The sequence below is a fragment of the Oncorhynchus gorbuscha genome, linkage group LG20 (assembly GCF_021184085.1).
Source record: "Oncorhynchus gorbuscha isolate QuinsamMale2020 ecotype Even-year linkage group LG20, OgorEven_v1.0, whole genome shotgun sequence".
Taxonomy (NCBI): domain Eukaryota; kingdom Metazoa; phylum Chordata; class Actinopteri; order Salmoniformes; family Salmonidae; genus Oncorhynchus; species Oncorhynchus gorbuscha.
This window is the reverse complement of record NC_060192.1, coordinates 7,603,205-7,618,805: the sequence shown is the minus strand read 5'-3', so window position 1 is coordinate 7,618,805 and position 15,601 is coordinate 7,603,205. Positions and strand designations below refer to the sequence as shown.

The following is a 15,601-nucleotide window of genomic DNA, read 5'->3' as shown; positions in this document are numbered from 1 at the left end:
GTACAGTGAGAGAGTACAAAGAGAGTACAGTGAGAGAGTACAAAGAGAGTACAGTGAGAGAGTACAAAGAGAGTACAGTGAGAGAGTACAAAGAGAGTACAGTGAGAGAGTACAAAGAGAGTACAGTGTGTCAGTGTTCAGGTCGACATCAGCCCACCTATATCTGCTGGAATGGACTCCTCCGTGCCTTTGTCCGAACACTCAACTGGCCGTCTGTGTGTTGAGCTCTGGTGTGCGCGTGCGTTTATCCTTCCCAGGGCGGGCTACGTCGTCCGTCCACGTCCGTCTCTACGTGGTACAGCATGTCAGCCAACGTGTGTTCGATCACTGCTCCCCAGCCCATGTCACTCATCTGGGAGGGGACACACAAACGTACACCAATTAATCCCATCTACAACCTCAAGTGACGTCAAAACTCCCAAGTACTGTACCTCTATTGCTCGTCTAATCAAAAATAAATTAAAGCATGCACGTCTGTGTACTCACTGGCTGGTACTTGATGTCCTTTGGAGGGTGTTTGAAATGTGGTCCAAAGTTAACGGACACCTGAGAGAAAGCAGGGACAATCAACAGAATGTGATTAAAATGGGAATCCCTGAAGTAGATACTTGGCTATATCAGAGCACAAAACTTTGGGGCATTGAATTATTTACAGTGCTGTAGGGCAGGGGTTCTTAAACTTTTTCAGCCAGGAACACAAATGAGACATTTTTCCTGGGACCCAAGCTTAGGACAATATGGAACTGTACATACATGTCGGTACATTTCATTGCCCTTATGCTTAAAACAAATGCAATGGAGACAAAAACAAATAATGAAATTGAATATCCATATAAATATATATTCATGGTTATTCTCCCCCATAAAAAAAAACACTCGTACAAAAACACTCATATGTGTCTTGGTTGGAACTGTTGCTGTTAAAATACAATAAATCATTTACATTCTGAACTGGAATAAACAGATTGATCACATCACACAGATGTAGACCAGAAAACACACAGTTCCAGCCTAGACTAGTTTTCAACAATCATTTCTACAGTAGGATGTACATAGGGCCTGATCATTTTTCATCTGTACTGTTACTAGGGTTGCACTATCAGTAGCTTTGGCGAATGTTAGCTATCCTGTGTACAAGGACAGGGGATAGTTTGAAAGAGAAACTCACATCTACTACTATGACAGTTAGTATGCCCTTATTTCTGCTTATTATCATCTGTTATAAAATTACAACAATTCCTCACAAAACACATTGTGGGCGCTCCGCGTTAAGTTTGTATGAATTGAGCTCAGTCAGAAATTGTGGCTAGCATGAGTCCATTTGATGATAGCGGTGAGTGATGGCGAGTGGGAATAACAAGTCAGTGACTTGAACGACAGCGCTGCATCGTGTGGGATCGGCGAGTAATCTTAAAGAAAACTGCAGAAAAAAAGATCTGGTAAACCGCGAAGCACACGGGCATCTCCCTCTCACACTTCCGCAGCTGCCAAACTGAGCAGAGGCTGCTGCTAAGCAGAGAGCGCACTGAACGAAGAGAGCAAATGCACGTTGCCAGGCTGCTGCAAAGGCTGCTGCAGATGGAGAGAGAGAGAAAATAGAACCCTTCAAACAGACACACACACAGCACTAACCGTGCAGCCCCTGTAGAGAGAGATGGCAGGAAAGTAAAGCCCCTCAAACAGGTTCTCATAGGCCTGACCCTGATTCACCCCATTCTTATAGAACAGCATCTAGAAAGAGGGAAGAACAGAGATTTCAACAAATGGAAAAGCCAATTACTATATCTACTGTCAACAAACGTATGATATTGACAATAAAAATAGATTGAGATTATCCAAATTCATCAACACTTCAAATGGTACATCCAATATGGCCTCTGGTTGCCACTGCTCTGAATGATCTACTGGTTCTAGTTATGCGTTCCACTGCTCTGAATGATCTACTGGTTCTAGTTATGCGTTCCACTGCTCTGAATGATCTACTGGTTCTAGTTATGCATTCCACTGCTCTGAATGATCTACTGGTTCTAGTTATGCATTCCACTGCTCTGAATGATCTACTGGTTCTAGTTATGCATTCCACTGCTCTGAATGATCGACTGGTTCTAGTTATGCATTCCACTGCTCTGAATGATCGACTGGTTCTAGTTATGCATTCCACTGCTCTGAATGATCTACTGGTTCTAGTTATGCATTCCACTGTTCTGAATCTACTGATCTTCCACTGGTTCTACTGGTTATTATGCATTCCACTGTTCCACTGGTTCTGAATTCCACTGATGATCTACTGGTTCTAGTTATGCATTCCACTGTTCTGAATGATCTACTGGTTCTAGTTATGCATTCCACTGCTCTGAATGATCTACTGGTTCTAGTTATGCATTCCACTGCTCTGAATGATCTACTGGTTCTAGTTATGCATTCCACTGTTCTGAATGATCTACTGGTTCTAGTTATGCATTCCACTGCTCTGAATGATCTACTGGTTCTAGTTATGCGTTCCACTGTTCTGAATGATCCTCTGGTTCTAGTTATGCGTTCCACTGCTCTAAATGATCGACTGGTTCTAGTTATGCGTTCCACTGTTCTGAATGATCTACTCTGGTTCTAGTTATGGTTCTAGTTCCCACTGCTCTGAATGATCTACTGGTTCTAGTTATGCATTCTGAATGATCACTGTTCTGAATGATCTACTGGTTCTAGTTATGCGTTCCACTGTTCTCTGAATGATGCTCTAAATGATCGACTGGTTCTACTGTTCTGAATGATCCTCTGTTCCACTGCTCTGAATGATCTACTGGTTCTAGTTATGCATTCCACTGTTCTGAATGATCTACTGGTTCTCTGAATGATCCTCTGTTATGTTCTGAATGATCTACTGGTTCTAGTTATGCCACTGCTCTGAATGATCCTCTGGTTCTAGTTATGCGTTCCACTGCTCTGAATGATCGACTGGTTCTAGTTATGCATTCCACTGTTCTGAATGATCTACTGGTTCTAGTTATCCGTTCCACTGCTCTGAATGATCGACTGGTTCTAGTTAGGCATTCCACTGCTTTGAATGATCTACTGGTTCTAGCTATGTGTTCCATTGATTTGAATGTCTGAGCTATTGGTTGGAGTTCTATGCTGGAGCCTCACCCTGCTGGGGGTAACAGTCTTCAGGCTCTTCTCTGCCTTGTCCACATAGTCCTTCTCCTCAAAGTACAGGTAGCTCTTAAACTTAATCAGCGCCTGAGTGAACACAAACACAAAGGGATGAGCAGTCAAGTCTCAAAAAACAGAGAGTGGATGTCTGCTATTTGCTAATCATAATTCGGATATTTTATTGATTCTCAGTTACTCATTTATCAACTATAGTATTTGAAAAATATATATATATTTTTAAGTACCTTGTCTTTGTACGTGTCAGGCAGTGCCTTGGCTGTCTCAGTGCCGTCCGGAAGTTCTACGAAGAAGCCCAGAGTGTCTCCTTGTCCGTAGCCTGAGGAGTAGTGTTTCCCCACAGACTGGTGGAAGCGTGTCCCTTTCTTACTGCGCCACGAGTAGCTGAACTTATCATATCCCAGAGGGGCCTGCAGGTTACCTACAACACACACACACACACACAGGGAGACAGGACATGTTTTAACGTGTGGTATCAACTAGATGTAGCTGCGGTGTTTGTACCGCTCTCTCAGTGTGTGTGAGTGTGTGTCTCTGTAGTATCTACCTAGGGGCTGAGACCAGCCCAGTCTGGCTGCAGTGTCCGGGGGCATCTCATCGATGGAGACCTCAAAGTACCAGGATCCTTTCCTGACACCGTGGGACGCTCTGACCATGGAGTAACCCTTCTCCCCTGTCACTGTCAGACGGTCATCTGAGATTTTCAGCTGGGGGGCTGCATACAGACAACTCAAATCAACATTTATCATGTGCACAGAATACAGCAGGTGTGTGTGAAAAGCACAGTGAAATGCTTACTTGCAAGCTCTTCCTCGACGCAGTATTCAATGTAAAGAAATGGAAAACTGTCAAATCCAGAATAGATTCTTAATAAAAACATGGAATCATGTTTGACCTCTGTCATTGCCAACAAAGGGTATATATAACAAAGTATTGAGATAAACTTTTGTTATTGACCAAATACTTATTTTCCACCATAATTTGCAAATAAATTCATTAAAAATCCTAAAATGTGATTTCCTGGATTTTTTCCCCTCATTTTGTCAGTCATAGTTTAAGTGTACCTATGATGAAAATTACAGGCCTCTCATCTTTTTAAGTGGGAGAACTTGCACAATTGGTGGCTGACTAAATACTTTTTTGCCCCACTGTATATATACATACACACGGTTGAAGCCAGAAGTTTACATACACATTAGCCAAATACAAATAAATTCCTTGAATCTGACAGGTCACACTTCCAGATAGCAAAGAATATATAACTTTTCTCTATAAAAAATGTTAATACATTCTTTAAAACTTAATAGCCAATTATATTTCCACCAACCATTGCATTTGTTTGGAAAAGAAATGTAAGGCCTCAGGGTCAACTTGAGGGTTAAACGAATGCATTCTGGGAAATGTATTATTTTTCCCATATTGAACAAAATGTAAGTGATTACTGAAATATAATAACTTAGAATATTCACATACAGGTTTTGTTTTCCTTGATCATACATTTTAAGGTTTTGTCCTGAAAATCTATTGTATCAACAATATTTCATATGCATGTACAGTTGAAGTCGGAAGTTTACATATAACTTAGCCAATTACATTTAAACTCAGTTTTTCACAATTACTGACATTTAATCAGTTAAAATTCCCTGCCTTAGGTCAGTTAGGTTCACCACTTTATTTTAAGAATGTGAAATGTCTGAATAATTAGTAGAGAGAATGATTTATTTCAGCTTATTTTTCTTTCATCACATTCCCAGTGGGTCAGAAGTTCACATACACTCCGTGGGTATTTGGTAGCATTGCCTTTAAATTGTTAAACTTCGGTCAAACATTTTGGGTAGCCTTCCACAAGCTTCCCACAATAAGTTGGGTGAATTTTGGCCCATTACTCCTGACAGAGCTGGTGTAACTAAGTCAGGTTTGTAGGCCTCCTTGCTCGCACATGCTTTTTTCAGTTCAACCCACACATTTTCTATAGGATTGAGGTAAGGGCTTTATGATGGCCACTCCAATACCTTGACTTTGTTGTCTTTAAACCATTTTGCCATAACTTTGGTAGTATGCTTGGGGTCATTGTCCATTTGGAAGACCCATTTGTGACCAAACTAACTTCCTGACTGATGTCTTCAGATGTTGCTTCAATATATCCACATAATTGTCCTTCCTCGTGTTGCCATCTATTTTGTGAAGTGCACCAGTCCCTCCCAGTCCCACCAGTCCCTCCTCCCGTGCTTCACAGTTGGGATGGTGTTCTTCAGCTTGCAAGCCTCCCCATTTTTCCTCCAGACATAACGGTGGTCATTATGGCCATTTTTGATTCATCAGACAAGAGGACATTTCACCAAAACGTACAATCTTTGTCCCCATGTGTAGTTGCAAACCGTAGTCTGGCTTTTTTTATGTCGGTTTTGGAGCAGTGGCTTCTTCCTTGCTGAGCGGCATTTCCGGTTATGTTGATATAGGGCTCGTTTTACTGTGGATATAGGTACCTTCCTCCAGCATCTTCACAAGGTCCTTTGCTGTTGTTCTGGGATTGATTTGCACTGTTCGCACCAAAGTACGTTCATCTCTAGGAGACAGAACGCGTCTCCTTCCTGAGCGGTATGATGGCTGCGTGGTCCCATGGTATTTATACTTGCATACTATTGTTTGTATAAATGAACGTGGTACCTTCAGGCGTTTGGAAATTGCTCCCAAGGATGAACCAGACTTGTGGAGGTCTACAATATTTTTCTGAGGTCTTGGCTGATTTCTTTAGATTTTTACATCACGGCAAGCAAAGAGGCACTGAGTATGAAGGTAGGCCTTGAAATACATCCACCTACAATTAGCCTATCAGAAGCTTCTAAAGCCATGACATAATTTTCTGGAATTTTCCAAGCTGTTTAAAGGCACAGTGAACTTAGTGTATGTAAACATCTGACCCACTGGAATTGTGATTCAGTGAATTATAAGTTAAATAATCTGTTAACAATTGTTGGAGAAATTGTGTGTGATGCACAAAGTAGACTTGCCAAAACTATAGTTTGTTAACAAGAAATTTGTGGAGTGGTTGAAAAACTAGTTTTAATAACTCCAAACTAAGTATGTAAATTTCCGACTTTAACTGTATATACACACACACTCGGTATCAGTATCATAAAATTGAAATAACAGACACACAAGCACAAAGACGCCCACACACACAGTATTCTCAGAGAAGGTGAAAGACATTACTGGGTAAGGATAATAAGAAGAAACCCATCTCTACTACATTACTGTAGGATTTCCTGGGTGTGTGTACCTCTGTCATGCAGGGCTAGCAGTACTCTCTCGTAGAGACAGGCTCTGTAGAGGTCTCCGGGGATGGGTTTCCCAGCCCAGCAGTCCAGCTCTAGTTTCTCTGGGTCGGGGGCATGGGGGTCCGGCTCTGCTAGGATGTAGCGGTAGCCATCTTTGTTGAAGGGGTGCTCCAGGGGGTAACCATGGGGGGGTAGACGCTGGGCCGAAAACAGAGGGTCACTAAAGAGGGGAAGGAGAGAGGAAAGAATGAGAGAGAACAGGATTGTGTGTATTTGGGATAAAAAGAGAAATGAGGTAGAGCGAGAGAGCGAGAGCAGGATTGTGTGTATTTGGGATAGAAAGAGAAATGAGGTGGAGGGAAAGAGTAGGAGAATAACAGAGAGAGAGAGAGGAGAGTTGCATTGATTGCATATTATAATACATCCTACATATGTTTCAGTCTCTGTTGTACCTGCGTGTTCTCTTGGCTGCTCCGGCTGTGGCTCCCTCCTGTTGCTGCTGCTGCTTACGCTTGGCTCCTCTACCCTTCCCTGGGCCGGGGGCCAGACCACCTTCACACGACAAATACACAAGTTACAATATAGAACGCACACACTTTCAGCAAAAAGTCACCGAAGAGGCACAAGCATGGATTGAGCAGGGAGGGACACCACATATTAGGGTGAAAGGAGAGTAGCAGCCACACAGAGGAAGCCAGGGGATTATTTCACAACACTTTGCGGCTGCATCCCAACAGTAATAGCCTCCTTTGGTCTGTCCTTTACCACTCACCACAGGGTACGGAAAGGAAGACGAGGCTTTTCCAGAGCATTGGGATGAAGCCCGGGAACTCAGGAGCAGAAAGCCAGAGGAAATTAAATCATTCAATCAGTCCACTAATCAAAAGCCAGATCAAAACGGTAAAAGCTTCAGGGCACCAAGCATAAGCGCAGAGCAGGTGAGGGACGGGGTTTCCATTGGAGCAGAGTGAAGTTGCCCATTGACGCTGATCTAAGGTCAGATTGCATTTTGCCCCTTCGTTGTTTTGCTAAGGAATGGGGGAGGGGTACGCTGATCCTAGATCTGTGCCTATGGCAACCTCTAACCGGAAAGTTGTGGTTGCACAAAACACAGAGTTCAGAGGTAGATACCAAACCACCACATCATATTCACCTGAGAAACAAGGTCCACCTGGAACGCAACACAGCATGTACAGAGCATTTATAACAGGAGAACCCCTTATGGCTTTAGTGTGGAATTATAATCTGTGACACTTTGATAACTAATTCCATGAAAAACTGTGTGTGACATGTATTGTGTGTTTGGTGCGAATTTGTGTTGATGTGTTTAGCAAGTGTGTTGGTATGTTTTGAGCTTACCGTTGAGCCCTCCAGGAGTGGGAGCAGCGGTGGTCTGTTTCTGGTTGTCGTAAGATGGTCCAATGTTGCCCAGATCCTGAGATGAAAAACCAACCAACAGTCAGCCTCACTGTATGCGTGTGTGTGTGTGTCTGTGTATTGTGTTTTCCTACCTGGTCCAGCAGGCCAAACTTAGGGTAGTCCTCCTCTGGGTCCTTACTGCCTGGGTCTGGATGCTCCTTCACCAGGAACACATCCCGCTCTTTACTCTGAAACACAGTAAAATCAAGTAAAGACATGATTCTAAAGAGAAAGTACGGCTACTTTTTCAACAGTGATCATTTGGTGTGACGTGTGCAGTTTGGTGCACTTGTGTAAGTCGGTGGTTGCTCATAGAATCACCATGGCTTTGACTATGTTGTTGGGCCAGGTGAGCTTTCCAGGTCTCTGTCGGGTGGTCATACACTCCCAGTATTTATCAATGAACGGGATGATGTCCTGCAAGGAGAGAAGGGGAATACAGGAAAACACTAACAAAACACATCCGGAGTCTTTACAGAGAAGTGGATCTAAAATTCCATGCATAACACTTGTATCTTTTATCAATGTTTATTATGAGTATTTCTGTAAATTGACGTGGCTCTGAAAAATCACTGGATGTTTTGGAACTACTGAACAAAACGCGCCAATTTAAACTGAGATTTTTGGATATAAATATGAGCTTTATCGAACAAAACATGCATGTATTGTGTAACATGAAGTCCTATGAGTGTCATCTGATGGAGATCATCAAAGGTTGGTGATAAATTTTATCTCGATACTGTGAACCATCAGATCCTCCTCTCCACCCTCTCCGAGTTGGGCATCTCCGGCGCGGCCCACGCTTGGATTGCGTCCTACCTGACAGGTCGCTCCTACCAGGTGGCGTGGCGAGAATCTGTCTCCTCACCACGCGCTCTCACCACTGGTGTCCCCCAGGGCTCTGTTCTTGGCCCTCTCCTATTCTCGCTATACACCAAGTCACTTGGCTCTGTCATAACCTCACATGGTCTCTCTTATCATTGCTATGCAGACGACACACAATTAATCTTCTCCTTTCCCCCTTCTGATGACCAGGTGGCGAATCGCATCTCTGCATGTCTGGCAGACATATCAGTGTGGATGACGGATCACCACCTCAAGCTGAACCTCGGCAAGACGGAGCTGCTCTTCCTCCCGGGAAGGACTGCCCGTTCCATGATCTCGCCATCACGGTTGACAACTCCATTGTGTCCTCCTCCCAGAGCGCCAAGAACCTTGGCGTGATCCTGGACAACACCCTGTCGTTCTCAACTAACATCAAGGCGGTGGCCCGTTCCTGTAGGTTCATGCTCTACAACATCCGCAGAGTACGACCCTGCCTCACACAGGAAGCGGCGCAGGTCCTAATCCAGGCACTTGTCATCTCCCGTCTGGATTACTGCAACTCGCTGTTGGCTGGGCTCCCTGCCTGTGCCATTAAACCCCTTCAACTCATCCAGAACGCCGCAGCCCGTCTGGTGTTCAACCTTCCCAAGTTCTCTCACGTCACCCCGCTCCTCCGTTCTCTCCACTGGCTTCCAGTTGAAGCTCGCATCCGCTACAAGACCATGGTGCTTGCCTACGGAGCTGTGAGGGGAACGGCACCTCAGTACCTCCAGGCTCTGATCAGGCCCTACACCCAAACAAGGGCACTGCGTTCATCCACCTCTGGCCTGCTCGCCTCCCTACCACTGAGGAAGTACAGCTCCCGCTCAGCCCAGTCAAAACTGTTTGCTGCCCTGGCCCCCCCAATGGTGGAACAAACTCCCTCACGACGCCAGGACAGCGGAGTCAATCACCACCTTCCGGAGACACCTGAAACCCCACCTCTTTAAGGAATACCTAGGATAGGTTAAGTAATCCCTCTCACCCCACCCCCCCCTAAGTTTTAGATGCACTATTGTTAAGTGACTGTCCCACTGGATGTCATAAGGTGATTGCACCAATTTGTAAGTCGCTCTGGATAAGAGCGTCTGCTAAATGACTTAAATGTAAATGTAAATGTAATCTCTATTTCTGCTTTTTGTGACTCCTCTCTTTGGCTGAGAAAATGGCTGTGCTTTCTGTGACTAGATACTGACATAACAATCGTTTGGTGTGCTTTCGTCGTAAAGCCTTTTTGAAATCGTACACTGTGGCTGGATTTACAACAAGTTTATCTTTAAAATGGTGTAAAATACTTGTATGTTTGAGGAATTTTAGTAATGGGATTTCTGTTGTTTTGAATTTGGCGCCCTGCAATTTCACTGGCTGTTGGCGAGGTGGGACGCTACCGTCCCACATATCCCAGAGAGGTTAAGCAGGTGTAGAGAACGGAAAAACATACGCAAAAGACTGTGTCGTATCTTGGCGTGACATGTAGTATCAAGCATTTTCAAAAGATCACATTGGCTTTCAAAGTGGATTATGTAGGGACTGTTGAGAGGACTAACCTTGTCTTTGGAGAACATCGTCTTGGGGTGCTCTTCCTGAGTCCTGGACCTCCATGTGAGGTTAGCCAGGGCAGTCAGACACATCTCCTTCAGGTCTGGAACACACAGAGACACTCAATCAGTACAATCAATCGATAACAGACCATCAATAATCCCTAAGCTCACACATGCACACGGAAGTGTATCAGCTGACTGAGAACACCTACTGGCTTGTTTCCTGAGGAAGTAGGTGTTGCCGCTGTGATGACACACGTTACAATGGAACACATAGTTGGTCATGAAAGGCAAACAAGTCCTGGAGAGAGAGAGGGAGAAAGACTCATGAAAAAACCTTGATCCTTATATGTTCATCTCAGCCAGTACCTGGTTAGTCGAGCTACAGGGAGCAATTTTTAAAAGTCTAACAAGCTTAGTCTTATAATCAGTTGGCCAAAGGCCTCCATGAAAAGAGAGAGTATGAGTTACTCAGCGAGTCAGACGTACGCGGTGTCGATGCTGAAGGTGTCGGCTGTGAACCACTTCATACAGAGAGCACACTGCAGCTCCACCTCTCCCTGGTGCCTGCCGCTTTCCTCGTCCCCAGAACCTGTCTGGGTGTCCGCCGCCTCCAAACCCTCACCACCCGTGTCCTGAGGAGAACGCAGGGAAAAGGATTAGCTACTGTCTGTCTGTTTGAGAACAGGGATGCCCAGAGAACTACTGTATAAGAGGTGTAATACCATGGCCTCTTTGCCATTTGATGACTCAGTGTCCATGTTGCCTGTCAGGTCCCCAAATCCAGCATCACTGAAAGTAAACAAACATATCAACATGAACATTAGCTTATCTTCAGCTATGTATTTGATACAAATAATTCCCTAAGCTCTAGACCTTCGCTGAATCTGGTAATGAATGGTGTGGCTGTTGAACAAGTTGAGACTAAATGACTTGACATTTCCTTAGATTGTAAACGGTCAAAGTCAAAACATAGATTCAATGGTTGTAAAGATGGGGAGAGGTCTGTCTGTAATAAAGAGATGTTCTGCTTTTTTGACACCACACTCCACAAAGCAAGTCCTGCAGGCTCTAGTTTTGTCTTCTCTTGATTATTGTCCAGCCATGTGGTCAAGTGGTACTAAGACCTAGTTAAATTGCAGCTGGCCCAGAACAGAGCAGTGCATCATTGTAATCAGAGGGCTAATATAAATACTATACATGACAGTCTCTTGGCTAAGAGGTGAGAAACTGACTGCGTCACTTTTTATAAGAAACCATGTGAAAATTCAAAATGATGTGTCGTCAACTTGCGTCAACTTATGCACAGCTGACACACACACATACCACATATACCACCAGGGGTCTTTTCATAGTCCCCAAATCCAAAACAAATGCAAGAAAGCGTACAGTATTATATAGTGCCATTATTGCATGGCACTTCTATCTCATATTGCTCAAATAAACAGCAAACCTGTTTTTTTTTAACAGATAAAGCAACACCTCACAGCACAAGACCTGTCCCATATTTGCCCTAGATATTTTGTGTATGTATTGATATGTAGGCTATGTATGTAGTTAAGTCCTTGAACTGTTCTTGTCTATTAATGTTCTGTATTGTGGCGTGTTCTGTGTGGACCACAGTACGACTAGCTGCGGCTTTCGCAACAAGTAGTATTAGGGCTCCTAATAAAATACCAATGCTGCCAGCTGGGATAAAGCGCTCAAAACTCGTTTATTTCGTATTTTGGATAAATGACAGCTTGTGCACACAGACAACGGTTATTCCGCACTATAGTAACATCTTTACATTTATGAATAACGAAAGCATAATACAGAAAGATGCAGAGCCCCGCTGCTGAACCTTCAGCCTTGGCTAAGCATCCGCAAGCAGCACGTAAACTCACCGGACCTGAGCTAGCTATTTTCACTTGGTTTGCTAGTTAGCTAGGTTCTGCAGGATTCATGCTAGATATTTATTTAGAAGTAAATATTCGACAAGGAAATGAACCTGTTCTTTCATGCTTTAGTTAGTTTGTTGCAAGTTAGCTTACAAGTTGGGCATTTGAATGAGGCGTCTAAGGGTTGTTAGCTTGCTAGCCAGCTAGCTTCAGTTTAGTTTGCTAACATCAGCGGTCTAGCTTGTTGAGCAATATTTATCTGGTTATCTAGCATCACACTTAAACAACAAACAAAACGACTGCCCTTTCCCTGTTTTAACGGAGACTTACCAGTCTCCAGTATCTGGTTCAACAACAGAAGCACTACCCGCTTCTCCTTCCGACGCCATGTTTCAAATCTATGAAATATGACATCTCGCGAGACGTTTTGGTGTAAACTGACGCTAGACGCCAAGAGCTGATCTGGAGTCAGTTTCAGCTTTTCGCATGTAAACATTATACATGCATTGGGGTAGGGGAAATATGATCCTATATCAGTGACAATTAAGTAGAAACTTCTGTGAGTGTGCCATGAAATTGTGTCGCACTGCTCGGGATGGTAGTTGCTAAATGGAATCCTTGGGAAGTCCCTACCTTAAACCCAAACCCTTGCCTAACCATAACCTTAACCTTTATATCAATCATACCATACCATAACCCGTTTTACATTTCAACTTAAATTGGGTCAGAGGTGAACGTCCCAAGGTTCCCACGTAGACTTTTCTCAGCTAGGATGGTCCGTATAAAAAAACAACACTCTGAGTGCAGTATTATTGTAGAACAGAAACACAGCTGATTAATCAAATGTCATTCTAAACTGAAGATCATGATTAGGTGATGATTGGAGTCGGGTGTTAGCTGTGGCTGGGGCAAAAATGTAACACCAATCAGGCCCTCGGGGACTGGAATTGCCCACGCCTGTTGTAGAACATGTTTTTTAGGCAAAACCCACATCCTATAAATGAAATAGCCATTTTTTTGTTTGAACACATAAGCTTACATTTATGACCACAGACAAACCCCTTCCTAATGTGTGGTTAAACATGTCTAAAACACATTTATTACCACCATCAATGCTGTAATGCCATTCTGATATTTATTGGCAGTTTCCTCTGGCTTTACCATGACGACAGAAGGGCACCATTATACCCCATAGGCGTGTATCCAAAAGTGTGGCAGATAGATAGACCATAAAGGAATCCTACTGCTTTGGAATGCTAAGAGCACCCCTGAGTGTGGTTAGAAGTGCTTTTAACTGTTGTTAAGGAGATGACATATTTGTGGGTTCTCCTCCTTTTCGCTCTCTTATTGTAGTGGAGCCCATCTGTGAGGTAGAGTGGAGAGAGGCAGGTCGAAGGGGGGTAAAGGAGGAGAGGGGTAAGGGGTAGTTATGAATGGGGTACCCCCTGTAAGCCCATTCAATTCTCAATTACACCATGACTGTCAGGATACATACATTTCACCAAAGGAGAGCGATACGGATGGATACTAGTTCATTATTTCACCCACTGTAGGCTCTACCATCGGTATAGCTATTGATATCTACCCACAATCCATGATGTCTATCATGACACAATGTTGATGGGTAAGTTCAACCATTATTTAGGCTTTACTGATAGACACAATGGATAGACCTGGGCCTGGTTAAAGTTTAAAAAGTATACTGTATAATCTAGAAAATCTCTGCCTCTTCCACAGTTCTCTTCTTGCCCCCCCCCCCCTTATCCTCACCTCCTACTCACCCCTCTCCGTCAGATTTAGATCACATACAAGTTTTATTCGATTTTTAGCATAATGGAAGGTCATGTAAAATGTAAGGTAAATACACTCACTTTTTAAGTCAAGACTATGTCATGAATATAGAATAAAGTTGATGGAATAGTAAGGACTCTTTCTTCGACCCTGGGTAAGCCAGTGCTTGGTGTGGGTTGATAAGTTTGATGCTCTTCACCACACATCTCATAAATGGTCCCCCCCCCCCTGGTCTCCTCTGGTCCTGTTGGACAAAGACATGGGTCAGGGAGGGTCAGGCCCACTGGTGACATCTGCTAATTGTCCCGGTGGGCCGGCCTCTCTTCTCCCCTCAATACCAGCCGCTCTGTAGGGGTCACTGCTGGGAGGACGCTGGCAGATGCCATCCTGCTACCCCACCTTTACGACCTGGCCTGCTCCAAGGGGTCAGGTCATTTAACCCCCTCATATACCCCTACGGATCACCCCCCCCCCTTTCCCTTTACTCATTCTCTGGAGACTACAGATTAGTAGAAGTCATATTACTACTGTATAGCTAAGGACAGGACTATTACTAAGGCTTAAAAGCTCTTGGTGCAATTATAGACCATTCCTGATAGAGGATGCAGATATACAACATGTAGGCTGCAAAGAATGTATAGTAGGCCCTACAGTTATTTGGAAGACTAGTGGACTGCACCACCTAAAAAAAAGTTTGCACTTATCCAATGTGCACTTATCAGTGGGCTTGTGTTAATCTGCAAAATTGTAATTATTTGCCTACCTCCTCATGCCTGTTGCACACAATGTATATAGACTCTCTTTTTTTTCTACTGTGTTATTGACTTGCTTATTGTTTACTCCATGTGTAACTCTGTTGTCTGTTCACACTGCTATGCTTTATCTTGGCCAGGTCGCAGTTGTAAATGAGAACTTGTTCTCAACTAGCCTACCTGGTTAAATAAAGGTGAAATAAAATATTATTATACAGTACAAACTTCCAGGTGGATCTCTCTGTGGTCATATTACGCTCTGTGGCTGATGTTGCTCTCATCTCGGTTTGGTTGACATGAAAGAGACCAAGAGATTTTTGTATAGACGTTTGTTGACTGGTTTGAACTGTAACCTATAACAGTCCACAGTCAGATAGCAATAGGTTCCCACTTCGACCCCAGCAGGTGTATTTGGAAACGTTGGAGAAACTGTACACCAATGAAGAGCATTTGGGGAACCAATATCAAGGGATTTTTAATCTAACTTTCTAACAGTAGACGACAGCAGCATTTCATGACTACAGCGGAAATACATTTACAAAAAGGGCAAAACATGCTCCACAATGATAAAAATCAGAGTCTCGTTTCCCCCTGTTGAACAGGCAGATGGGCACTCATAATCTTGTTAGTTCTAATTGTGTGGCCCTCTAATTATAGCTAAGTACTTTGTGTGATTAGACTGACTACAAAGCTATACAGTTTAACCACATTCAATAAAAAACAAATGCCCCTATTGATATTCGTGCACAAGTGAAGCAGCAGAATTTTGCCAACAAATCCCTCTGAGTAGAGTCGATTAATTAGCATTTACAACCCGCGTTTACGTGTCCTACCAGCGTAAAATCACACAATTGCAAATAACGACAACTCAAACAACAAAACAGGAACACGGTTGTAAAGAAAGGGGCACA

General features: G+C 43.6%; 1 protein-coding gene across 2 annotated transcripts; it reads right to left on the bottom strand.

Moving 5' to 3' along the window:
* On the bottom strand, positions 1 to 12,554 carry ash2l (ash2 like, histone lysine methyltransferase complex subunit). Of its 2 annotated transcripts, XM_046318143.1 has the most exons (17): positions 12,478 to 12,554; positions 10,993 to 11,059; positions 10,757 to 10,902; positions 10,480 to 10,568; positions 10,274 to 10,368; positions 8,184 to 8,279; positions 7,955 to 8,050; positions 7,803 to 7,878; positions 7,597 to 7,614; positions 6,896 to 6,995; positions 6,446 to 6,663; positions 3,713 to 3,880; positions 3,393 to 3,586; positions 3,142 to 3,234; positions 1,633 to 1,731; positions 487 to 546; positions 1 to 352 (listed from the first exon to the last, which is right to left on the bottom strand). In XM_046318143.1, exons 1-17 carry the CDS (start codon positions 12,534 to 12,536, stop codon positions 245 to 247), a joined length of 1,782 nt encoding a protein of 593 aa, XP_046174099.1. In that variant the 5' UTR covers positions 12,537 to 12,554; the 3' UTR covers positions 1 to 244. The 2 variants fall into 2 exon arrangements, with proteins under 2 accessions (XP_046174099.1, XP_046174100.1); XM_046318144.1 differs by lacking the exon at positions 7,597 to 7,614.
* Between the last annotated feature and the right edge of the window lie 3,047 nt (positions 12,555 to 15,601).

Excerpts from the sequence above, each read along its gene's own strand:
- ash2l (XM_046318143.1), bottom strand. The coding sequence starts at position 12,536 with ATGGCGTCGGAAGGAGAAGCGGGTAGTGCTTCTGTTGTTGAACCAGAT. Across the intron at positions 10,569-10,756 it reads ACCTTCAGCATCGACACCGC|GACTTGTTTGCCTTTCATGA; the intron begins GTACGTCTGACT and ends CTCTCTCTCCAG. Across the intron at positions 7,879-7,954 it reads AGTTTGGCCTGCTGGACCAG|GATCTGGGCAACATTGGACC; the intron begins GTAGGAAAACAC and ends TTTTCATCTCAG.